This window comes from Ambystoma mexicanum, chromosome 1p (genome assembly GCF_040938575.1).
Source record: "Ambystoma mexicanum isolate Mex_15411 chromosome 1p, UKY_AmexF1_1, whole genome shotgun sequence".
NCBI classification, from domain to species: Eukaryota; Metazoa; Chordata; class Amphibia; order Caudata; family Ambystomatidae; genus Ambystoma; species Ambystoma mexicanum.
In genome coordinates, this window is record NC_090921.1 from 789,043,590 (window position 1) to 789,070,006 (window position 26,417).

Below are 26,417 nucleotides of genomic sequence, written 5' to 3' on the forward strand. Positions count from 1 at the left end.
TAAGTAAAGTCAATTTCACTTCACTGCTCTTGGAAACAGTAGTTTCCCCAAAAGAAGGTATTTAAACCTTTGGGAAATCGAAGAGGCTTCCTGTGCCACTTCACTGAAAGTGATGTCAAAATGTAAAGATGATGCCTATGGAGTTTGTCAGACTCCAAAGTCAAAAGAAACTGGGAATAATACAAATTAAAATTACATGAGATAAAAAGTCCTAAATAAAGTACAGCAAAAAGAGCTGGGGGTCTCTAAGGTAGAAGGGAATTAACACATTTCTGAGAATTCTCCCCAACAAGGGGCTTGTAGAGGGCAGTCATTGGCTGGGGGCAGTATGACCCAGAGCTCAGCGATTGGTTTATAGGAGAAAGACAATTTGTAAATGAAAGTGAAACTGTTATTTCTTTTACCATGGATTCTAGGCCTGACGACAGGGAACATTCATGAGCATGTGAATCCATTCCAGACCAATGCTGGAGAATAATAGTTACAGGTAAGTAACTTGATCCGTGCAGTTTCTAGCTGCGCTCTACTTCATGCTGGGCAGTGCTCCAACGTAGCATGTGCACAAAGCCTGTATTCAGAATGGTCATTGGGGGTGGACTGTATTAAACGCACCGTCAAAATTCCCATCTCCGTGTGAACTAATTGAAAATGGAGGGTGTTAAATACTTGAAATGTGATAGAGTGTTAGTCATGTACTAATCTAGATCACTATCATGTTAGGTTTCTTAAAGTTTGAGTTTTATGTTTTTTGTTTGATTAATAAAGCAGTTGTATCGCACAGTGAATGTTTTTCATGTGCACAAGTGTGAAACGTCCTTTGCGCCATATGTGGAGAGCGAAAGGTGAGAGGACTGGGTGGGGCCAGTGGAGGAAGAGGCGCAAAATAAGAGGGAAGGGGGCAAACCGACAGGGATGTAGGGCACAGAGAAAGTGGAGAGAAGTGAAGGGCCACGGCAGCAGGGAGGGGAAGGTGATGGTGGTAGCGCTGGAACCCGTGAGTGTCCCCTGAAAAATAGAGTGGGTGGGGGTTATTGGACAAAATGGAGAGGGGTTCTCGGAGTGTCCCCCAGAGAGGCAGCAGGTGAAAAGGAAGGTAAAAATGGGATAGGTTGATGAGATGTCTTTTTTGCAAATCCTGCTGGGTGAGAGTATCAGTGTAATGGGAGATGCTAAGAGGATGATTTTTCTCAATCGTATAGAAGTTTTTTTGTGACAACACTATGGTATACGTTTTTGCAGTCTTGGATGTTCGGAAAACACATGGTTTTGGGCATCCCAGTGTTGGAGAGATTTGTCTTGATTGATTAATCCACTCTCCTAGTGAGACCACGCAGCACTTTTTGCTAGACTTCTATACCTTTTTCTTTAAACTTGAATTGGTGTAGCCTTTTTCCACGCTTTCGTTCTTATGGGCTCTGTCTTTATGAACTCTGTTCGGTGTTTTACCTGTCTTCTTTCCTCCATATGTTTTAAAGGCATCTGTATTTTACTATTGTAGCACACAGCTCCTTATGGGCATTGTTCCTGGGAACCCTTTGGGTTCTCCTTTGAGATTCTTTTCTTTATCCTAGAGTATCTCCTAAAAGTTAATATTCTGAGAGATTGGCACACCTGTGATGCTTGAAATGCATTGGAGGGACAGGCCCTCCCTGTCCTTGTACTGTAGTACTTTTTCATGTGTGTTCTGTACTGTTTTCTGCGCAGGAGTCCATGTGGGACTCCTGGCAGTGCAGCTCTTCCTGTTTTTGGTTTGGTGTACAGACCCATGGGGATACCCTTGATGCACCCATGGGTGGGGGGTACAATCCTGTGCCCCTAGTGCATATTTTTGGGTACCTGTGTGTGGCCCACAGAACAGGGTATGGGCTGGTGGCAGCTCCATGCTCAATTTGACAGGTTCTCGGAGTAGCCTCTATTTTGGGATACCCAGGCCCTGCCATTGCAATCAGTTGCTTCCTGATAGGAAACAAGATGGCCCCTGTGGCCTCCTGCTTTCTATTGCCTGTTACCTTGTTTTCCCAAAGTCCTGGGAAGCCCTGACTCTGTCCCTTCCCCCTGACTGGCTGTTTGGTGGAAGTTCCATATATGGTGGTGTTGTGCAGTCCAGGTCAGACTGGCTGGAGCCTTCCCAGTGACTGTTGTGGGTACACTCTGTGGGTGGGACCTGGGTGAATGGAGTTTGTGACCAATATGCACTTCTTGTTGTGGATGTCTGATATCTGGTGTTTGACAGACTGCCCTGCCTGAAACTGGTATGAATGTAGTGTGTAGTGTTGAATGGCTGGGTATTTGTCCCAATACACATTCCTTGTTGTGAGTGTCTGAGAGGGAGGAGTATGGCCTGAATGCACTGTGTGCCTGATTGGCTGACTGACTGCTGAATGCCCTTCTGAGTGATTGGTTGCCTGAGTGTGACCCAGCAGAATGAATGGGAGATCAACTAGTATATCTGGGGGCCTCTCACTGCTAGAAATCGTTCAGAAGCTGAAGTTGAAACTGACGCTTTATTTCAAAGCTGAGCCTGAAGGAGGTTGACTGCTGTCTCCCTTCGCCGAAATCCGTCGAGACTGATCCAAGAGAGGATCTGGTTAGGCGCCCTCGTTCCGTGCTCCGAGGGACCATTGAGCACCGCTAACCTTCGCCGAAGCGCCCTGGAAGTCAGACCCTAGACAGGCTCTCAACCGGAGACGGACCGCCGTGGAGAACGAAGATCAACACCGGACATTCTGTCCACTGTTGTTGACCAGGGTTCGCAGGTTTGCATAACCGCAGGAGGCCCGTCGAAGCTGTGTTGACCAGAAGAGGGGACTGCTTGATGCTGTGCCGCCGACGACCGGAGCCGCAACGCTCCTTTGCTTAAGACTTTTGATTCACGGACACGCTCGTCCGCACCGCCATATCCCGCCGGAGAAGGCCAGGCCATTGACGTGCCGAGGAGCATCCGCCAGTGGGTTTCCCGCCACCCAACAACCGTAGACGCCGGACGACTCGACGGCCTTGCGGGGCCACAGTTCTTCACAAACTCTTTGTGGTCCTGAACTATCGACAACGAGGTGCCCCGCACGCCTCTTCCTTGCAGGATGTCTTCGCTCCGTTGTCAACGAGCACCGCGGGGGCCCGAAGCTGCCGCTTCGATGCAGAGTTCACTTTCTTCGAGGGATCTCGACGATCCGTGGCTCATGCTTTAAAAGGAGCCGCTCAAGAAGGATCCGTCGACGACTCGTCGTCGAACTCTGCTATTCCAGGTATTGGGGTAGTAGAAACATTATAGAAGGAAAGAAGACTTCTAGAACAATATATGGACTGGACTTGTGATATATCTTTACTTCACAAGTTGCCCAGGTGGGGGGCATCTCCACCCAGAATTGTCTAGGTAACGGGGCCAGTAGCCTGCCAATTGTTCTAACCAACTGCTTTCCTCCTATGTTTATTGTTGGTTACCTTTATTAAGTGACTTGTGTGACATTTAACCAGAGTACAGTTGATGCACTTTAATGAAATCTAATAATAATTGTGGTACCACATAGAACTGTATAGATTTGCCATTGTAAAGTTACTGAGCACAAAGTGAGTTATTGTGATTGTGTGTATAACCTTGAACCTTAATTATATAAAGACTGTGTTTTAACTAATGCAGTGTGTGGACATTCCTTTGTGGGGGCTTGGGGACTACACTTTACTTAAGAACCAGCCTGCATCACTTCCTGAGAAGCTAGGCATTGATTGCTTGCCCATTGCTACCGTAATAGAAGTAATAGAAAATCTTGGCTGGGGTCCTCTGTGCCTCTCCACTACCATATAGAGTGCGGAAGTACAGAGCCTGCCCCTCCAGTCTTTACAACACCTCACCTTATGTGGAGTACTAAGGGGATACCTAGTGTCCCCCTACTCTCTGCTCCTGTATGAAATTTTAGTCACATAGACCACCTTCTATTATGGCTTTTGGCAGTGGACTTGTTGTACCCTCTATTGTATGTTTTCTATACTGCAGGTTATGTCGATAGCCCCAATTATGCACAATAGGGTCACCGAAGTACTAACTTGGTGGCTTCTTTCTTTTTTTGCCATTTATAGCATGGTTGTTCTTTGTTAGCCCTTCTACCATTCTGGGGGGGGATGTCTGTGTTGGTTTTGCCTTTGATGGGAACCCTTTGTGTGCCCAACTAGGCTCCAGTGTGTCTCGGCAGGCAGGAAGTGGGGGAGGAGTTTTTCACTCCGCTGACCTTTGTTTCCCTGAGTGGAACCAGCTGCCACGGCGTCGGGATGGGGGTGGGTGGGTGTCTGGCTGTTGTGATTGGACAGCCATACGCCCCTTTCTGTAAACTACTGAGAGAGATTGCTGAGAGTGTGTGCTGAAACTGAATAAAAGGTGAGGTTCTGGTTGTGAAAGGCCAGTCGACCACTGTAAACTGAAGTAACTGAAAAGATGAACAGAGAGGGCGGCGGACTCTTTGCAACACTGAAGCGACCACTGCTGTCCTTACCCCTTTCTCTATGCCACAGAAGAACCAGTCACAAGATTAACTTTAATCAGTCTCATCTGCCGAGGTCCTGCGACTTTCCAGAGCTGCGGATCCCCAATACAAGGAGACCTCCGACCCAATTAAAGTGTATTATTGTGGAAAGGCTGAATCCGTCCAAGTCTTTGCTGAGCTGCAGGTCAACATCCACAGACTCAGACTTCTCCAGGTCCCCTCAGCAGAGTGTTGGACTGCAGGAACCAAATAAGATCGACTGGGTGAATCATGTCCTTTGTTGGTGCCGCAGAAAAGGTCCAAAACCATGGCAGAAGTCCTCCCTCGGGACTGCTGCTGAGAGATCTTGTCAATTGTCCTGCCTTTTGTCACCAGACCAAGGAATCCGGAGGTCGGGTCCAGTGCTGCCACATCGAACAGAATCCAACCACAAACATTTCTTCAAACCAAAGGTACTCTGGGGGGAAAAGATAGTGCTCACCTTAATCTGAATTGTCGCTCCAGAGCATTGGAGTGCACGTAGGTGTCCAGGGCGCAACCCCCTCTGACCCAAGCTGCTGCTTGTGTCCATGTAGCAAGTTCTTTTTCAGGGTCTTCAACATTGGTTGTATCCTCATGCATCCTCTCCGAACTGCCTATAGCTAGGGTTGCGTTTTGGACCTTTGGTCCTTAAAAGCTTTGCTAAGCAAAGAAACTGCCTCCATACCACAAGCCCAGCTATTGTTATATTAACAAGCTATTTACCTTCCTTAAAGTCATTATCTTATGTGGTTTTGCAGAGTAAATGTACTTGCGTATTTCTCCCACGTTTCACAAGTGCGCGTTCATACCGATAATCAGGTGGAACTCTCAAAATCTGTCACAATTGTAAGCCCAAGCAACTACAAACTAAGCAGTGGCCTTGAAAGTATTTCTAAATGTTTTTGTTTAATTGTACAGCGCATCTTAAAGCATATCTTGTGTAAATATAATTTTCCAGCATGGGGTCTGGCATGGAATCACATGGTCATGAACATTACCAGTCGTCAGGCTGGGAATCCTCGGTTTTCTTTTACCAAAGATTCCCAGCCTGACGACTAGGAATATTCATGAGCATGTGAATCCATAACAGACCCATGCTGGAGAACAGTTGTAGTAAGTAACTTGTTCCTTAATCGATATTTTAATATCATTTTATGTGTAAGTGTTTCTTTGATGTGCATTACTAACTAGGTTCAGTCTACTTACCTACAGCTCGCATCTTCCTCGTGCGATATACCGGAGTACTCTGCCACTCTACCGAGGTTCCATGAGTAGTACATACTGATACTAAGAGTTGGGGATCTACAAACCATTTGTATAGTTTTGTGAATTCTACCTACAAAGTGGACTTAGGAAAACTTGCATAACACCCATCCCCACATTGAGAATGTTCTAATTTGTTTGTTTTTAGTGAATCCTCATCCATGATTTCATCCAATCCGAGCCAGGAGGTTGGTTACCAGAGCACAAATCTACAGACATCAACGTATACCTCGCAAAGCAGTGCTCAGGTACCACTTTATGAGCAGCGATCCACTCAGACCCGGCGGTTCCCAAATTCTGCATCTTCATCTCCCCAGAAAGACCTGACGCAGGCTAACGTGAGTAGTCACTTGCGTGCCTATTTGGAAACTGATTATTTGCATACTGCAATGCATCTAGTATGATGCCATTAGACTTCACTAATATACTGCTGTCTCATTACAATCTTTTCAGAATGGATTCTGTTCTGCACCATCCACACAGTTACAGTCACCCCCACCATTGGAAAGTGAGTTTGTTACTTTGATATAACAATTTGTGTGCTTGGGCTTGACTGATGATGCTGCCAGTAAAAGTATAGCAAGATATTTTTTCTTGTTATTTTTTCAAGTTCTGTTTAGCTTTGCAGACATTGAATGGCAAGAAAGAGCAGGATTCTGTAGTTCAAGACCTCATTTTAGGTTTGCATCCGATTTATTGTAGGTTTTCATGCAGTTGATGGCAGTTATCAGCATGACCCAGAGTCTTGACCTGTTTTAGGAATGCTTTCAAGGGGCATGGTTTTCGATTCTCTCCCCTTAAGGCTTTGCGCCTTTTGTACAAAATATTCTCAAACGACTCGCATCGCTCAGACATCTTGACCGGGCTGCAGTTACTCCATTTCATAGCATAAATCTGATGCTATGACTCATCAGATAAAGTTTCTTTTAAGCGACAGTTGAGGGCGGCAAGGCTTTTGGGTCCTTTCTGCTTGGCCCTGATGAGAAAACTGAAACCTGATTATTCCAACTGGTCAAAAGCCCATAGATATGTGAAATACCAAAGGGATGCTGAAAGTATGCTGAACTGCTTTGTGCTAAGAGTAATGGGTTTAAGTTCTGGTCGGAAAGTTCTAGCTCTGTGTGGGTAGATTATTTGTCTAATTTGTGTTTGAATACTAATAATGTGGTTCAAAATTCGTATCTACCTAAAAAATTAAATCGGCCCCATGTCCAGATGGATGTCCAACCTCGCCCTGAAACCATCCCCTGTGCTGGCTGAAGTTTTATTGGTTCACGTGATTTTAGCAAAAACTTTTCTTTCAATGGTGTTTCCCTCTGTTTTTTAACCCCAATCCCTTCCCCAACATTTGTAACCCCTTACTCTTTCGCCACCATAAAAAAATATATTTGTTTTTTTCGATGGAATTGTTTCGTTTAAAGATTCCATCGGAAAAACATTTTCAGTAAAATTACTGGATACTATTTCATTGCATCTTTCGTAACATTTGAGGTTTTCACTCGTTTCCGCCATCATAATGGAAGGGTGCAGTGTGTTGGGCAAGATTGTATGCAGTACCCTGTGGGAGACTGCACCAGCCTTGTCCTCGTAACAATAATTAACCCAACCTTTGGTATAAGCATATACTATACATGTTGGTAGAGTGACTGAGTCAAGAGGGGTTTAATGTGGGCTGTAGGGTTGCAACATAGTTTCACAGTGAAAGTATCCAAATAGCACTTACACTCAATGTTTCTTGATTAAACAATTCTTTATTAATTTAAGTCAGTTTGAATAAGCCTTCTTCAGAAGGGAGCACATGGGTAACTCTTAAATATACTTCAAAAATACACACACTGTTTCAATAAATCAGTAGATACCCATTTGGGATGGCACACACACTTCCTACACCCTGAGGTGACTTAAATAACTAGTACACTGTGGACATTGATATATCACTGGTACATATAGAGTAATACTGAGTTTGGTGTCAAAAGGAAAATATGAAGGGAGAAAACAATGGTTAACAAGTTTCTCAAATAGGTGAGCCCTTTTTAAACCCCCATCCCTCCATGCAATATAGATTAACTTGTTCCCAGCTACTCGAGTAGAGAATGTGACCTTGTGGAGGGACAGATCAAAACACAAAGACAGATGTGAGTCTTCCTGGGAGCCAGAACAGCCAATGTCAAGTTGAAGTTCTTCTTGAAGGTAAGTAAAAAGTCTTGCACAATGTTAGAGTTTTGTTGACTAAAAAATCACTGTTGGGCCACACGCTGGGAGGCTTGTGATGGGCAAAGCTGCAAGCAAGTCTGCAAAAGGTATCAAAGGCAAGTCTCAACTGAGATCTTGCAATGCTACACAACAAGAGATAAGTACCCCTTAGTTTATAGTACCTTAGGTCTGAAGAAATTGCTTGCAGTTGGCTTCTGTTCCTGTTGTAGTATGGCAGATCCTGTTGTTCCTAGTCCTCAGTCGTGGTGACAAGAGGGAGCATGTCTGGGGACTCCTGCACTGCGATGAGAGGTCGGCGGCAGTAATGGGTAAACTTCAGATCAGCTGCACTTTGCGGTTTCTCGCGAATAGCACCACTGCGGTTCTCGGATATCTTGTGGGCTTCCCTTCCTTCTGGGGTCCAGCACTCTGTTGAGGTGACTCGGGCTTGGTTAGTCCTGCTTCGCGGGGAGTCCAGAGGTTCTTCCTGGAGCTCGGGTCCGACTTAAAAACAATCATCTATTCTGATGTTCCTCTCCCTGACAATCTGCAGCAGCAATGGAAGTACAGCCAGCTTCGAGAGGATTTTCAGATGAGTTTGTCTTGGGGTCTATTGGTCCCACCAACCCAAGGGGAGAAGTCTTCCTTTGCAGGGCTTCTCTAGTCGAGGCAAACTTGCCAAGTAGTCGCAGCAGCAGGGCTTCACCGGGCAACCAGCGGTCCAGGAGTTGCAGCAGGCATCCTCTTCAAGCTCTTATTCGGATTCCTTCGTCCAGTGGGCAACACTGCCTTCCAAGCCAAAAAGACTCATTTTTATTCAGTTTCTCCCATTCATTCGCAGCCTATCTGTCACTCACACATCAGGGGGTGGCTGTCCTCCAAGGACAGCCAGCCAGCCAATCACCTTTTGGGTGCATTCCTGCAACCAAGGAGACTAAGCACAGGGGGTTTTGGGAACCTCCCTCTCTTCGTGCCCTGGCAGACACGCTGGAGCCAAAGGTGGGCTTCAACAATGAACCCCGCCAAAGACAAAATGAACAAAGGGACCAAACCTGGTTTGGCACGCTTTGTAAACCTCAAGAAGGACTTTTCCAACAAGAAATAGTGAAAAAAGACCAGGGCCATTTTGACAAAATGGGCATCTATGGGTGCTTTACTGCACCTGCAATTGCAGCCCGCTGTAGAAACTCACAAAGGTAGGAAAAAAGTAAACCACTGCCACCAGCCATTAATTGTAGAAAGGGGTAACACAAAAATGTTACATGGGAAAGTAGACAAAAGGGGATACTAAGTAACCCCTCCAGCACTCTATGGAAGATAGTGAGTACTGGGTCTACAAAGATACAAAAGGTAAAGCCCATTTCACTTTACTGCTTTTGGAAATCATAGTTCAACCAAGAGAAGGAATTTAAACGTTGGGGAAATCTGAAAGACTTCCCTGTTCCACTGTACTGAAGGTGCTGTGTGTCGCAATGTAAAAAGATGATGTGTATGGAGTTTGTCAGACTCCAAAACCCGAAGAAAGTGTTTAAATGAAAGAAAAACATGAGTGGGAAGAATGATTCACTCTCTCCAGGATAAAAATTTAAAGTCAAGCAAAAGAGCTAGGGGATTTCTAAGGTAGAAGGGAATTGGCACATTCCTGAGAATTCTCCCCAACACTGTGATATCTTCAAAACAGGGGAGAGGGCTTCCCCCAATAATTATCGACCAATATCGCTCCTAGATGTCTCCTACTATATAATAAAAGGCCAGATGTATGTTTGTCCGAAGCCGCCCTACTTGCTTTGCCTGTTATCACCGCTAGAACAAAGTATTGCCTTACATGTACAACAATAAGACTTTGTTCATCTTCCAGGCAAATAAAATTTATTTTTCAACAATAACGTACAATTAGCTGCAGAAAAGGCTCCTGACAGGGATACCACTTTATGTTAAGTTATGTTATTTTGCATTCATATAGCACTCTATATATCATTGGTATGACCTCTAAGTGCTGGTGGGTTGAGAGAGCATGTGTTGTAGGGTGCGTGGGTGCACTAGTTATGTGTGCAGCTGATGTAATTGCCTGATGGTAGCTGCATCCTACCGTTAGATGTGGTGGTGATATCAGTTGAAAGTGTGTAGTCTGGTGGGTGGACCAGACGGGGTTCTGGATGTGTTAGGCCTGTAGGACGCTTATCTGTGCAGCTAGGCCGGTTTGTCATGGATTATAGCTGTGTTTTATTAGAGTGATGAGGTGTTCATGGGTCAGTGTTCGTATGTGAGCCGCTAGGCCAACTTATTTGAGGGGTATAGCTGTACTCTAATTGTGGGATGGTGTAGAGAGGAAACGTAGCAATATGATGGGTCATCTGTAAAGGGCCTTAGCATAAGGCGCTTAGAAAGCGCTTGATGACAAGAGAGGGAATGATTGAGGATGCAGGGACACACCCACAGGCCAGGAGCAGCGCGAATGTGAAGACTAGCTACTGGACCCGGTCTGGAGACACCCAGACTGCAAGTGCTAAGGCACGGACAGAAGGGCATGCCTGGAAACAGTACATGAGGACCGGAGGGGCTGGTACACAGCGACATTGAGGGGGACCGGGGTAGGGGGCAAACGGGAAGCATGCAGGTGCCAGAGGTACAGAGAGACATTACAGGACCAGAGGGACTGTGGGTATACAGCGACATCAAGGGTGACCGGAGGGGCCTGGGGCATGCAGTGACTACGTGGGACACGAGAGGGGCATGGTGTACTGCGTTATCTTTGGGGACCAGGTGGAAAGCTGCGGTCACATACCGTCTCCACAGGGAGGCAAGGGGCTGTGCGCACAGCATCAAAGTGGACCGGAAGTTTGGGGGCGCAGTGACGAGACGGCCAGGGCAATAGTGAAACATGGGGATCTAATGGGTTATGGGTACATAGTGACATTGAGGGGGAAATGAGGGGCTGGGGTGACACCTACTTCACGAGGACCAAGGGCAGGGGTATGCATCGACAGCATGGGGGCTGGAGTGGTAGGGGCACATAAGGACATCACAGGGACTAGCGGGCTGGACATACAGCGACAGGGGCCAAAGGGGTACCAGTGCCACAAGGCGAAGAGGAAGACCGTACTTTCGATCCCACTCTTGGATGACATTTGGGATGAGGGGTTGTCCCTCATGAAGAACTCTTCCTCAGCCCCGGCTAAGAGGGACCGTTATAAGAAGAAATACAGGGTGCTGGACTCTGCGCCCGTGTGCTTGCGGTCCCAGCCGTCTCCAGACTCTGTGGTTTTGGCGGCGGCCAAGAAAAAATCTTCGGGCGCCGCCTTGTCTGAGGTCTCCTCCCCCCCGGACAGTGAGGGTAAAGGTTGGATGCCATGGGGCGAAGAGTTATCATCTCGGGAGCGACGACCATCAACGCCGCAAACACCTTTTCCATCGTGGCGCGTTACGAGAGGGAGCTTTGGTTCAAGATCGCTCCCCTCCTGGACTTCCTTCCCGGAGACATGAGGGCGGAAGCTTTGGAGATCCTACAGGAAGGCGAGGTGGCATTGGACCATGCCATTAGTGGCCACGGACATCGCTGACACGGTGTTCTGCCAAATGGGCAACAGCGTTTGCCTTAGTCGGTCGGGCTAGCTTAGGGCCACAAATTTCCACCAGGATGTTCAGTCGAAGGTGTTGGACATGCCCTTCGACGGGGACAATTTGTTTGGGAAGACTGTGGACGAGTCTCTTCAGGCCATCAATGCCGGACACTGACTGCTCGTGCCTTTAGCACGCTTCAGCAACGACGGCCGTCCTTTCGGACTTCCGGAAGAAAATCCCAAGGTCTTCCAAAGAATTTGGGCGAGGTGCTTCGTCCTACGTCAACCACCCCGCACGTCAGTGCAGGAGACCTACAGGGGCCGTGCCAAATCTAGAGGGGGATAGTCATCGCCAAGGCCCCCAAGGCGGCACTTCGATGTCAAAACAGGCTTAACCGGCTGTGGGGTTGGGCCCCCACCCGAGCACCCCGATGGGAGGCCGGCTTGGGAACTTCACCAGCGTGTGGAAGGCCATCTCCACCGACCGTTGGGTGCTGCATGCTCTCGCCCACAGACACACCCTAGAGTTCCAACGGAAGGGTCCCCATATACCACCAGTGGCCCGGCAGGAAAACCACGTCCCTCAGCTTCTGCTGGAGGACCGGGCCATGCTAAAAAAGGGTGCGATAGAGCTCATCCCAAAGAGGTTCTGGGGCTCCGGCGTGAACTCTGGTTACTTCCTCATCAAAAAGAAGATCGGCAGTTAGAGGCCCATTGTTGGGCAGAATTCTCAAAAATGTGTTAATTGCCTCCACCTTAGAGGCCCCCAGCAACTTTGCTGGATTTTGATGACTCGATTTGTTTTGCCTGGAAAGAGAGACCCTTTTCCCCACTCTCTCATGTATTTTAATTTGATTTTATACACACTCTTTTTGGTTGTGGAGTCTAACCAACTCCGTAGGTATCATCTTTCACAATTGTCACTAAAGCACCTTCAGTACAGTGCCACAGGGAAGTCATATAGATTTTCCAAGGTTTAAATACCTTCGCTGGGATCCACTACTGTTTCCCAGAGCAGTGGAGTGAAATTGACTTCACTTAATCCTGTAAAATTCGAGACCCAGCACACTGTATCTTAGAATAGAGTGCTGGAGGGGTTACTTGGTATCCCCTATGTCGATTTACTCTTGTAGCATTTGTTACCCTTTCCTATCTTAATGGTTGGTGGCAGTGGTTTTTGTATGAGCTACCATGATTTACCCCGACCGCGAACTATTCGCAGCTCTGGTAACTTTAATCGCGAGAGCTATGTTTTTCAAAATGGCGCCGAGCCTCCTTTGTTAAAATGGTCTTGGTCTTTTTTTTCGCTGTTTCTTTGCGGAAAGGATCCTTATTGAGTTTTTCTCTGCTCGCCAAACCAGGTTTGATCTTTGTTCATTCGCTTTTGGCAGGCTCCAGGAGTGAAACCTGCTTCTGGCTCCAGAGTGTCTGGGGTAGGCAGGAAGTGAGGGAGGTGCCCGAAACGCCCTGTGCTTGGTCTCCTAGGAGACCCAAATGCACTCTGTGGTGATTGGCTGCCTGACTGTCCGGCAAGGACAGCCACCCTGCTGGGTGAGTGGCAGCTGGGCTGGAATGAATGGGAGAAAACTGAATAAAAGGCAAGTCTTTTGGCTTGGAAGGCCGAGTCGACCACTGGACGAAGGAACCGAAGAAGAGCTTGAAGAGTTTGCCTGCTGCGACTTCTGGACCGTTGGTTTGCCCGGTGAAGCCCTGCTGCTGTGACTACTTGGCAAGTTTGCATCGACAGAGAAGCCCCGCAAGGACGACTTCTCCCTTTGAGTTGGTGGGACCAATTAACTCCGAACTAAGCCACCTGGACACCCATCTCGGAGTTACTTGAATTTCCTCAGGGTTACTGCAGGAAACCAGAGAGCCGGGGAGAGGGACACCAGATTGTGTGTGTTGCTTGTAAGCTGGCCTAAAGCTTTTAAAAGATCCTCCGACTCCCACGAAGCAGGACTGACCAAGCCTCACCCCTTTCAGTCGAGTGCGGGACCTCAGATGTGAGGAAAGTCCACCTTGACAGCCAGGAACCGCCTTTATTGCTATTTGCTGTACCTCAAGGAGCTGAAACGCAAAACAGCCACTGAAAGTAAAGTTTGCCGTTTGCCATTTTGACAGTGCAGTGCAAGAGTCCCCCGACTTCCTCTCTTGTCCCCACGAATGAGGCCCAGGAACAGTGAGACCTGCAGAGCTGCACAGGAACAGAAGTCATCAGCTACATCTTTTCTTCTTTACCAAGGTACTATAAAACAAGTCTAAAAACTTACCTCTTAGTGTAGAAGTGCTTGTAACTTCGACAACTCAAGTCTAATCAGCTTGTGGCCCTACAATTGATTCTTTTCTTCAAAGACTCCTAAGAACTTGTGCAAAGACTTTTCCATTACTTACCAAAAGTGATTTATCCTATACAACACTTTTGCCCATTGACTTTGGCTTAGCCTATTGAATTGAATGACTCTTCTAGTGGACTCTAAGTATTTGTTCTGCTTATGTGTATTTGTAATTTCTCGTGTTCTAATAACCTTTGCCTTTTACCAAGTGTTCTGAATGCCAACAGTAAGATATGAATGTCCCCAGCACCCTTGTTACTGAAGTCACCTGTGGGTGTAGGTTGGGTCTGTGGGGCATCCCAAAAAGGCCTGGTCTGATTTAGAAACTAGGAGTGTTCAGTATTGAAGTGTATTTGTGTGTAACTATTCTATTGCTCTCTTCTGAAGAAGGCTTTATAACTGACTGATAAATTATTAATTGTTTATGCAAGAAACCTTGTGTAAGAGTTTATTTGAATACCTGTAACTGTGAATCTTTGTGTAACTCCACTACAGCTCACATTTCCCCTCTTGAGATAAGCCTGGCTGCTCAACACGCTACCAAAACTGTGTAGTACAGACTTATACCAAAGGTTGGGTTGTCTATACCTGTAGTCCTAGTTGCTTGCAGTGTTCCAAGAGGGTACTGCATTCAAACTTTGCCTAACACCAATCCTGGACCTCTGCCGTCTGGCGGTTTGGGAGGGTGGCTTCAAAGTGTTCTTCCAAGTGGGAGAAAGTCTGGTGAGTCTAGGGACTCCTCCCGGCGTTAAAAATCGAAGAGCTCCCGATCGAGGAATCGATCGGAAAAAACGTTCTTATTCAAAGAAGGCAAAGAAGAGACGTCCAAGTCGAAAATGAGAGCGCTGTACGATAATCTCCAGTCTGCTAATTGTCTTGACACCTTGCCTGAACTCCAATTTGGCAGGCCTGACTCCTGAGTATGCAGATTCGTCCTATAGAAAGGTCATGGCTTATATCACGGTCTATATGGGTTGGAGCCGAGCTTCTCCTACATATGAGCAGGATGACCTGACCGACATCCTGGACCAGGGTCTGCAGAAGGACCCAATTTAGCCTTTCCACATTGCCCTGCAGAGGAAAGTCACTGCAAATTGGGAGGCCCCAAAATCTGGACCGGCAGTTAATAGAAACTTTGCAAGGAAGTACAGGCCTTCCTGCAGTGATCCCGAATACCTGACCAAGCGCCCCTCACCTAAGAGCTTGGTAGTTAAGGCTGCTACATCAACCAGGCAATCGGCTTACCCCTCTATCCCCCAGATAGAAGTGACACGAGGGTGGATGCCTGGCATGTAAGGTTTTCATGGTAGGCAGCATGGCCTTGAAATCTACCAACGTCACTTTCCGGAAGGCTAAGAGACAGACGGCTTCCTGGCTATAGTTAAGGATAGTAAGGAGGCAATGGGAGAGTGTCTCCAGTCAGGTGTGGATACTGCTCACTGTATCGGCATATCAATGGCTGCTAGCACGGTACTACACAGATTTGCGTGGTTGAGGAAGTCTGGGTTTGCACCGGACGTGCAGGCTAAACTGCTAAACGTACCCTTTGATGGGGTTATAGGTCAAATGTTCAAATCAAAATGGTCAAATGACAAACTGGTTGAGTCAAAATGACCGAAATAAAGGGTCAAATAAGCAACCGTTCGACCCTTTTGTTTTCGGTCGTTTTGACTCGACCCTTTCGTCATTCGAACATTTGACCGGACACCCTTTGACGGCTGGAGAAGCTGCAGACCTCGAAGGTGGCGGTTAAATCCCTTAGCGCCGCCATTCGACAACCTCAACAAACCTATTCAGGCCGATCTTCCTGGAGGGGTCGGTCGCTTTTATTCCTCAGTTGGAAGAGGCCAAGCTGGACAAAGAGGACAAAGAAGATTCCCTTGTGGGTGACGCGGTAGGGGTGCTAAATCATCCCCAGCAGCAGCAACAACTTTACCCTCTGCCGCCGCTGCTGCAGCCGCCTCTAAGCCACTGAGGCCCTTGACCCACAAGGTCCCAGTGGGAGGCAGAAGTTCTCAGCATCTGAACGAATGGTGAGGCGTTACTTCAGATGCTTGGGTACTGGAAATGGTAGTCCAAGGTTACTGCCTTCCTTTTCAAAAAAGGCCTCAAGGTCATCCACTGGGATACAACTGTCAAAATTCTGGATCCACTGCTTGTGCATGATATTTTAATCCTCCTAGAGAAAGGTGCAATACAACACGCACCTGTAGCAGCGAGGAAAAAGAGTTGGTATTCCCTCTACTTTCTGATTCCCAAGAAGGACGAAGGATTGAGACCCATCTTGGGCTTAAGAAAATTGAACAAGTTCCTCAGGAAAGACAAGTTCAAGTTGGTTACCCTTTCTCTGATCCTTATTGCTCTCCAACTCCAAGATTGATTGATATCATTAGACCTCCAGGATGCTTACTTTCATGTGCCAATTCATCTCAAGCACAGAAAGTAGCTGATGTTCGCGGTTGGCATTTTTCATTCTCAATTTATAGTTCTGCCATTCTGGCTGGCCTCCTCCCCGAGGGTTTTCATCAATGGCGGTAGTGGCAGCAAGTCTCGGGTGGGGGAGGGGCTGACTGGTTCACATCTACCCCCACCTAGACGATTGGCTGATCAGGGCTTGTTCACCCGAACAAGCACAGCAACATCTCAATATCACCTGCCACTCCCTTCACAGACTTGGCTTCTCCCTCAATTACAAGAAGTCCCATATGGTACCATTCGAAAGACTCCAATTCATTGGAGCAGTCCTAGATACTTCCTCGTGGAAAGCCTCGCCTCCCGAGATGAGATGAGCGCTCAACACATTCAGCAGATAACAAAATTCCAGAATGCCCAGCATCTTCCGGCCTTCGACTTTCTGAGGTTGCTCGGTCTCATGGCATCTTGCATTTTTCTGGAGCCAGAGGCCGATTGCGAATGCAATCCCTTCAATGGGCCCGCAGGACTCAGTGGTCCCAGTTCTCAGGGAATATGTCGGACCAACTGCAAGTTCTGAGCAGAGTTGCTCAGGACCTTTTATGGTGGGCTTGCAAAGACAACATTCTCAAGGGAGAATCTTTCTGTCAACCTTGGCTGGAGATAACGGCAGTGACGGATGTCTCACTCACGGGTTGGTGAGCCCACACCAACAAACTGACCATTAGTAGTCGGAGTCCAAACTACACATCAACCTTTTGGAGCTGAGGGCAATCAGACTAGCGCTGAAGTCCTTCCTGCCCTCTGTACGGGGAATGAATGTCCTGATAATGATGGACAACACAGTGGCCATGTACTACCTCAACAAGAGAGGTGGTGTGTGGTCACTGTGTAGAGAGACAATGCAGCTCTGGTTCTGGGCAATACAAGAAGGAATCTCTCTATCAGCAGTTCACCTAGCCGGGGAGCAGAACACGGCGGCAGACGCTCTGAGCAGGCAGAGCAGAGTCTCCCACGAGTGTGAAGTAGCTCAGGAAGTCCTTCAAGAGATCTTCACCCTTTGGGGGACCCCTCAAGTGGATCTGTGTGCGACCTATCTCAACTTGAAATGTGAACTGTATTGCTCCAGGGAATTTCCCCCAAGAGGAGCTCTAGGAGATGCGCTCATGGTAGTCTGGGAGTTTCCACTTCTGTATGCGTTTCCTCCAGTCCCCGTTATTCCTCATGTGATCGGGAGGTTGAGAAAGTTTGGGAAATCCATGAACCTAATTGCCCTGGATTGGGCCAGGAGGATGTGGTACCCAGACCTTCTGGACCTGTCCATCTGCCCTCCAATACGTCTTCCACAAAGAGAGGATCTTCTCTCGCAAGAGGAAGGTCAGGTTCTAATCCAGAGTTCAAGACACTCAGCCTTCACGCATGGTTTCCCAAAGGCTGAGATACGATTGGAATCTCCTGGATAACGTAATCGAGATTTTGCTTTCGGCCAGAAGGCCAGCAACTAAATCATTGTACCGCTGCCGTTGGAACAAGTTCAGCAACTGATGCAAGGATAAGAATGTGGATCCTTTCTATTACACTTAGCCAATCTGGGGCTCCAGCTTGGAACCAAAAAAGGGATACCTGGCAGCGCTTTCCATTTGTAAGCGCTCCTCAGAAGAGGATTTCTATTTTAAAATCCCCTTGATTTCTAAAGGGGCTTACTAATGTATACCCTCCAGTTCCATTTAATGTACCGGTTTGTGCTTTAAACCTGATATTAAAATTCTTGACATGTAGCCCATTTGAGCTTTTAGATTCATGCCCTTTAAGGCTCTTGACACTGAAAACGATTTTGCTTCTAGCAATAACTTCAGCCCGCAGGATAAGTGAGTTACAGGACTTTTTTTGTAAGCCTCCTCACACTACTTTCTTTAAGTATAAAGTAATTCTAAGGGTTAAACCTTCCTTTTTACCGAATGTAGTCTCAGATTTCCATTTGTCACAAAAGAGCCAACTTTCTTTCCTACTCATTCGGGTAAAGAGGAGAGATTACACAGACTAGATCCAAAAGACTCTACGTTTTTATATTTCAAGAGTGGCGAAATTTCACCAGGTTGATCAGCTTTTCGTTGGATATACCGGTTTACCAAATTGGGACTTGCAGTCACCAAGCAAACTATATCCAGGTGGATTATCCTGGCCATTGGTGAATTAGACTAGTGACTAAGGACACGCCGGCGTGCCTAAAGGCTCATTCCACAAGAGACATGGGAACCTCTGCAGCTCTTCAAAGGGGTGTCCCAATAAATGACATCTGTTCAGCGGCCACTTGGTCGTCCATTCATACATTTGTCAAACACTACTGTCTGGATTCTTCCTCCAGTCAGGGAGGACTTTTTGCTAAAGCCAACCTCCATTTGGTCCATGATTAAACACCTCCTAATTGTTACTGCTTTGGGAGTCTGTCATAAGATGAGGAATACGTGGGAGGACACAATCCATTTGAAGAACAAGTTACTTACCCCTGGTAACATTTTTTCAATTGGATGTTCCTCCCACGTATTCCTCATTTACCCTCTGAACCTACCCCGCCGTACAATTTGTGTATTACTCTATGCTTTCTGAGAGCCTATGGTCTTGGGTACACCTGGTTAATTCCTCTAAGAAGGGGAAGAGAAAAACAGAACTGAAGCCAATGGGTGCTGCATGCGCTATTTATGCTGACGACCTTTTCCAAAGCAGCAAAGCTGTAGAGAGATAATATCATAGGATGAGGACTAGGTGAGAGAAACATCCAATCGAAAGAACGTTACCAGAAATAAGCAATGAGTTCTTTCATCTGTTTTACTAACTGGGTTCAGTGTACTTGCCTACAGCTCACATCTCACTCTTATGATAAGCCGGACTGCTCTGCTTCTCTACCAGGGTTCAACGAGTAGTACAGACTGATACTATGAGTTGGGGACCTGTATGCCATTGGGATAGTTTTGTGAAGTCTTACCTCATGTGGACTTTAGAAAAAAAAAGGAACACTATTCAGATCTGCATCATTGGAGCCAAGGTTCTCCAGTATGGGGTCTGGCATGGATTCACATTATCATGAATATTCCCTGTCATCAGGCTGGGAATCCTCAGCGAAAGAAAACCTTGTTTGACTTTCACTTTAAAACTGTAGTTTTCCTCTTAACCAATCGCTGCCCTCTGCATCATACTACCCATATCCAATGACTGTGTGCTCCCTAAGATCGACCCCTCGTGGTCATCTTCAGATTTGTACTGCCTGTTAGGGAGAATTTTCATTTCTGTACCAATTCCCTTCAACCTTAGAGATCCCCAGCTCTTTTGCTGGACTTGGGGCTTGTGATTTATTTTTACCTCCTGAGTAAGTGGACCTTTTTCTCACTTTCCTGTATTTTCCTGACTAGGATTTTTGTGTTTTACTGTTTTAAGGAGTCTGACAAACTCCATGGGCATCTGCTTTTTGCATGGTGACACACAGCATCTTGGGTGCAGTGACACTAAGAAGTCCCTTGGACTACTCTGAATGTTAAGTTACATTTTCTTGGGTGAACGTCGGTTCCCAAGGATTTTAAGATGATCCCTGTCTTACTTACCTTTTTCTTTGTGGGCCCAGCACACACCATCCTATGTGGAGTGCTGGCGTGCTGGGGGGGTTACTTAGTAATTCCCTATCCCACTTCTCATGTGACATTTTTTGTTGCCCCAACATACTTTAAATTGCTGGTGGCAGTGGTTTACTTTTTACCAGTGTGCATTTTTACCGCAGGCTGAATCCTCAGTTGCAGTATAGCACCCATTGGTGACAATTTTCCCAAAATGGCTGTCTTTTTTTTCCGCCATTTTTCTGTTTTAGTTCCTTCTTGACTTTTGCACTGTTAGTTGAAACAGGTTTGAGTCCTTTGTATCTTTCGCCTTTGGCGGGCTTCAGTCCTGAAACCCGCCCAGGCTCCAGTGTGTCTGGAAAGGCAGGAATTGAGGGAGAGTCCCAAAACTACCCTGTGCTCTGTCTCTTTGTGTGCTTGAGTGAAACCAGTCCTGATTGGCTGGCCGGCTGACTGTCCTGAAAGTGGTGCACAAACATACATTTTGTAGCACCATCTTACTTAAAAAGAGAACGCTACTGAAGGCTCTAAAAGCGCTTGTGAAAGAAGATGTATACCAGGTCACGTTTGAAGGCGACCTCTAAACTATGGTTACGTCACTACCGTCACCAACTGCTACTGGGGGACGCACGTAGGATGCTGGAGGTCATGGCCACTAAGAACTCGCATGACTTCTGGAAACTCTGGAAAGACGATGAGCCTCAAACGGGGGCCCAAATAAACCTGATAACTGAGACAAGTTGGCGGTCCCACTTCACTGAGATCTATAAATTAGAGGGTGCTACACGCAGGCCGGGAATGGATATTCGATAGAAAGCAATCTAATTTGGGATTTAGATGACATATCCTACCTAATATCGTGGAGTAAAAAATAGATGGCTCCAGGGCCAGATGGGCTGTTTCATAAAAATAGCCCGTATACTTGGGTGGCTGTCCTTGACCGAATGTTTAAAACCGTGCTCTGGGAAAAAGTGTCACCAGTTTCTTGGCAAACATTTATTGTAGTCCCTATTTTTAAAAAGGTGTCCCGTTTGAGTACCTTGAACTTTAGACCAATCTCCCTTCTAGATTGCTCAGCGAAGATCTTTTACGAGCCTTGTCCTAAGACCTGCGAAAATGGGCAAACGAGAATGGAAGAATGGTTCTCCAACATGGGGTCTGGCATGGATTCACATGCTCACGAATATTCCCCGTCGTCAGGCTGGGAATCCTCGGTGAAGTAAAAATCAGTTTGTTTCACTTCTGAACTGTCTTTCTCCTAGCAACCAATCACTGGTCTCTGGGTCATAATGCCCCAAGCCAATGATTGCCCTCTACCTAAGCCCCTCCCCTGGCAGCCATCTTCAGATCTTTACTGCACGTTCGAGTGGTGGGAGACCTCGTGCTTAGCTCTCAGGCTTTTACTGTGTTTTTGCTTTTTGGAAGAGTTGTACTCTCTTTTTTGGTCAGTCGATCCATGTGCTCCATCGATCATCCTTCCGATTAACGGGGACCCGTTTTTCAGTTTCTTCAGCGCTCCTCAAGGGTGGTTTTCGACAAGTTTCTTCATGGGAGCTTCCTGAAGATTGTTCAGGTTTACACCACTTGAATTATGTCGGACAAGGATTCCCTTTCCATTTTCAAGCTTTGCTCCGACTGCTGTTTGCGGAATGTTTACATGGACAATAACCATTCCCAGTGCCTATACTGCCTGTACCCAACCGCATGAGGAGGAGGAGGAGGAGGAGGATATTGCATTTTGCCGTGAAATCTCGAAACACATGTTGAAGGATCGGTGTAAATGGCTGGAGTAGTGGCTGCAGGCCAAGGCCTCTGCACCGGGTGGGTTCCCGGAGCATGCCTCTCCCGGATCCAGGAAAGCTGAGTAGGCTTCTAAGTCCTTTTAGGGTGCCCCTCCCGTGGGGGTCCAACAAAAGGCCAAGCACTGTGAGTCCGCGACTGTCGGGAGCGATGTTGCGACGGGGTCCTTGGCGGCCATGGCACATTAGACATCCCCAGCTACATCGGTCTCCAGTCAACACTCTGGATCTTCATCCAAGAGGAAGTCTGATCACCCGGGCAAGTTAAAGGTGGCCCCGGAGACGACCAAGGAGAAGCACAAACAGGGTACGGCGGTACCCTCGGCGGAGAAGGCCAAAGGGGACTGAACTTCCGACCCAGCCGCTAAACAGAAGGCCAAACAGGACAAGGGGCCTAGTCTGACCAGCAAGACCCAAGTGCACCAAACGAAGGCAGCGCCTTCCATCGAGATGGTGGTAGCGTCCTTTCAAAGACTGCAGTGGCGGACCTGCAGGCCGCCCTTCCGAAGGCAAGAGTGTCCCTCCCTCCCAGGAGGGAGGCTGCGTTCCAGCCCATTGAGAAGACCCCAGAGAAGAGGATGCCGATCATCTCCCCAAGACAGTCTCCTCTGGACACGAAGAAAGGGGGGGAGGCGTTTAAGTCCTCCAGGGCACAGATATCTCCTCTGTTGAGGAGGAACTTGTCTACATCCAGACCATCCAGGGAGATTGTGGCAACAAGGAAAACGTTGGAGTCACACCCTACGACAATGGCTATGCCGAAGATACCGTCGAGGACGGCGAAAGGAGGGCCTCAGGACGACGAGGGCCCTGGCCTGGCTCCTACGCCCCAGCCGCCTATCCCTACACCACTGCTTTCACCTAGAGATCTTTTGATGGACATTCTCTCCACCCTGCATACGCTGGTATCCGTGATATAGAGGATGGGTGCAACACCACCTGCTCTCCCATCAGTGCTGGTGCCGACCGCCCCACTGACGCCGGGGGAACCGCCATCCAAGAAGAGGCACCTGCTGGCTCCTTCCCATCTGTCACCTCCTTCACCGCCACCCCCCACAGGTGAGACTTAGTCCGACATAGCGAAGACTGGCACGGACGACTACGGTGGATTGGGGGACCTCCCGTCGCCTCCGCCATGTCCTCTCCGACAGACGAGATTGGATCGTTCCATGCAATGATCTCCATAGCTCAACACAAGAGGAAGAATTTCTTATACCAGCGCTGCCAGGTGATGAGAAAGACCATCCTTTCAGTCCCGGTCTTGGATAACATTTGGGATGAAGGGCTCGCGTTCATGAAGAACCCTTCTACAGCTCCAGAGAAGAGGGACCGCCTAGAGAAGTACAGAGTGCCAGATTCTGTGTGTAAGTACTTGCGGGCCCAACCATCGCTGGACTCCGTGGTTTCTACAGCAGCCAAGAAGTCGTCGTCGGGCTCTACTTCTTCGGCAGCATCCACCCCTCCTGACAACGAAGGGAAGAAATTGGATGTGATGGGGAAGGCAAGTTGTCTACTCTGCAGCGACGACCATCAAGGCTAATGCCCTTGCTAGTGGTCTACTCTGCAGCGACGACCATCAAGGCTAATGCCCTTGCTATCGTAGCGCGCTATGACTGGGAGCTGCCGTTCAAGCTTGCCCCTATGCTGGACTACCTCCCCGACGATAAGAGGTCAGTGTTGGGTAAGATATTCACAGAATTGGTAAATCTTCCTGACATGGGTCAACCCCAGAACTTTTAACTTTCTTTTGCTAACCTTGGGTTAACTACAGTTCCCAAGGGTAGAAAGGATCTTTGGATCCCTTTTACATTTTATTCTGTGAAAAGCCAGCACGCCCCTAAACCCCCCCCTCATACCCCCCACCCCCTCCCCGGTCCCTTATGTGGAGTGCTGGGGAGATACAATGCATCACCTTTCACATTAAACCTGTAACAATTCCTGTTACAGAGACCAGCTTACCTTCAATGGATGGTGGCAGTGATACCTTGTATTAATTTGGTGCACCTTTACCGCGTGCTGTTCGCACGTAAGGGTGCTCATTTTACCAATATGGCCCCTGTCTTCTTTGTTTGCCATTTAAGTGTTTCTTGTTTCTTCCCCTGACATCCCCGTCCAGGCTCCAGTCTTACTGTGAGGGCAGGAAGCGAGGGAGGAGTCCAAAACTCCCCAGCGCTTTGTCTTTGCCTTTCCTGAATGGGGACAAATCCCAGTGGGCGCTTGCTGTCGTGATTGGACAACCAGACCGCCCCTTGTAAAATGCAGGGAGAGAATGCAGAAGTTGCGCTGTAGTTCCTTTTTAAATACTGCGAACCTGAAAACTGAAGAAAAGTCGACCACTGGAACTTAAACCGAAAAAGATGATGAAGGGAAAGTGGTAGAGATTTCCCGCGACCGGAGAGCCTGCTGTGTAACCCAAGCCTGCTGCAGCCCTTCCTTCCAATCTACCTGGGGACTCAGAAAACTTTGACCCAGAGCCTGGTGAGACCCACTAGACTCGAAGTCCTGCATTTTGAGCCATCGCATGCGTTGCTGCGACCTTGTATTGCTACCCCAATACCCTGGGACCTCGAGTCACTGCGCGGTGCACAATTTTCCGAATTACGAATCTCACTGTAACTTCGTGGGCATCCTGGTGGATCTCCAGAGATAAGAATAGAGTCCGAAAAGTCCACTCAAGAGTGCTGGACCTTTGTAAGAACCAGAATTCAACCACGATTTTCTGTCTTCTTCTGTGCTCCTTGAAAAGGCGCCAAATCCACAGAGCTGCATACAGCCGCAAGGGAAAACCTTGATTAGAGCCTTCTTCATCGATCCCTGCTGCAAAGTCCCCTCTGGGGTCTTGTTTTCAGTCACCACCAAGGAAGGATGTGACAGGGAAACCAGTTTGGAAGCATCTTTAGGGGCTGGTTGATGCTGAGTGAGTAGTTTCATAATGATTGTAATCCGTTTTTGGCCTGCTTCATCTACTGAAGTGGTGTGAGTTTTTTCAATCTTTAAAAAAATATATATATTTATTTTTGGTGAGCACTGTGTGCTAATCTGGTGTTTGTCTAGTGTTTATTGTGGCTTCTATGCCTGTTTTTCTGTGCTGGGCTGCATCCAGAGGGTGCAGTCCGTGGGGTGTAGTCCTTTGTTTGTGTCTGGCCTTTTCCCAGTCCCACCTTCCCCCTCCCGCCCTCCAACCCACCCATCTCCCCTGATTGGTACGTCCACCTGGTCATAACTGAGTTTCCGAGGGCAGCCCTCTGCCCGCAGCCCCTGTGGTTAAGGGCCCCAAGGCAAAGGGCGGCTCCTACATTGGCGTTTCCAAGACATGACTGCAGGTGTCAGCAGGGGAAGCCAATGAAGCCAGCAGTCATCAGATGTAAAGACTGGAGGGGGCGGGGTCTGTTCTCCTGCTCTCTATATGATAGAGGAGTTGGCACAGAGGACCCCAGCCAAGATTCTCTATTGTTGGTAGCAATGGACGAGCAATCAAGGCCTAGCTTCTCAGGTGATGCAGGCTGGTTCTTAAGTACAGTGTAGTCCCCATGCACCCACAAAGGAATGTCCACACACTGTATTTGTTAAAACAGTATTTATATAATGTTAAAGGTTATGTACAATATCACAATAACTCACTTTGTACTTGTTTATCTACAATGGCAAATCCATACAGTTCTACGTGGTACCACAATCACTATTCGATCTCTTCAAAGTCCATCAACTGTACGGTTAAATGTGTCACAAATCAGTTTGTAAAAGAAACCAACAGTAGATAGGAGGAAAGCAGTTGCTTAGAACAATTGGCAGAATACTGGCCCCTACCACTAGACAGTCTGTGTGGAGGACCCCTCACCCCTATCCCCGGGCAACCTGTAGAATAAAGATATATCACAAGCCCAGTCCATATATTGTTCACAAGAGTCTTTCCATTAGTTCAGCAACCCCAAAGTACCTGGTGTTGTAGAGTTACTCGTCGGGAAATCGACGGCCCTTCTTGAGTAGACTCCCTTTAAAGCAGGGGCCACAGGTTGTCGAATGTCGGGCGATGGACAGGGGAACTACGGCGTTGATGTGGCAGCTTCGTTCCTAGCGGTGCTCGTGGACGAGGGAGCGTAGACATCCTACAAGGAAGAGGCGTGCGGGGCACCTCTGTCGATAGTTCAGGACCGCAAAGAGTTTGAAGGACTGTGGTCCAGCATGGGCGTGGAGTTGTCCAGTGTCTCTGTGGTCTTTAGGTGGCGGGAAACCCACCGGCGGATGCTTCTAGGCGCGTCGACGGCCTCGACTATCTGGCGGGACAAAGTGGTCGACGCAGACGAGAGTGTCCTTGGATCAAATGTTTTTAGACAACGGGAGCACTGTGGCTCCGGTCGGTGATGGCAGACGGTGATGCACAACAGTCTGGGCCCTTATCCTTGGGATTCCGCAGCAGTCCCCGCCTCCGGTCGGCAGCCTTTCGTAGGTCCGTCTACCAGGGAGCTTTGGCAAAGATCAGCTGGTGCATGATGGTCCCTCATAGCTCGGGGAGAGGTCTCCTTACCAGGTCCTCTCTTGGATCAGGTCTTGGAGACACAACCGCTTTCAGATCGGCGAAGTGGAGCAACAGCAATTCTTTTCTTCCAGCAGGGCTTCAAGGTCAAGCTCCAGTTTCAACTCCAGTTTCTCTTCACCTTCTGACCGATTTCTAGCAGTGAGAGGCCCCCAGATATACTGTTGATCTCCCATTCAGTCTGCCGGGTCACACTCAGGCAACCAATCACTTAAAAGGGCA

At 47.9% G+C, this 26,417-nt stretch overlaps 1 protein-coding gene across 12 annotated transcripts in view; it reads left to right on the top strand.

Annotated features, from left to right (window-relative positions):
- The window catches only part of UBAP2L (ubiquitin associated protein 2 like), a 1,950,223-nt gene that overhangs the window by 948,801 nt on the left and 975,005 nt on the right, over positions 1 to 26,417 (top strand). For all 12 annotated transcript variants that reach the window (XR_011304365.1, XR_011304368.1, XM_069651771.1 and 9 more), the window contains 2 exons: positions 5,908 to 6,097; positions 6,213 to 6,267. Coding sequence is in view for 10 of the 12 variants with exons in the window: in XM_069651771.1 (XP_069507872.1) it covers positions 5,908 to 6,097; positions 6,213 to 6,267 (245 nt within the window). In the remaining 2 variants the exon portion in view is untranslated. The remainder of the gene's footprint in view (positions 1 to 5,907; positions 6,098 to 6,212; positions 6,268 to 26,417) is intronic.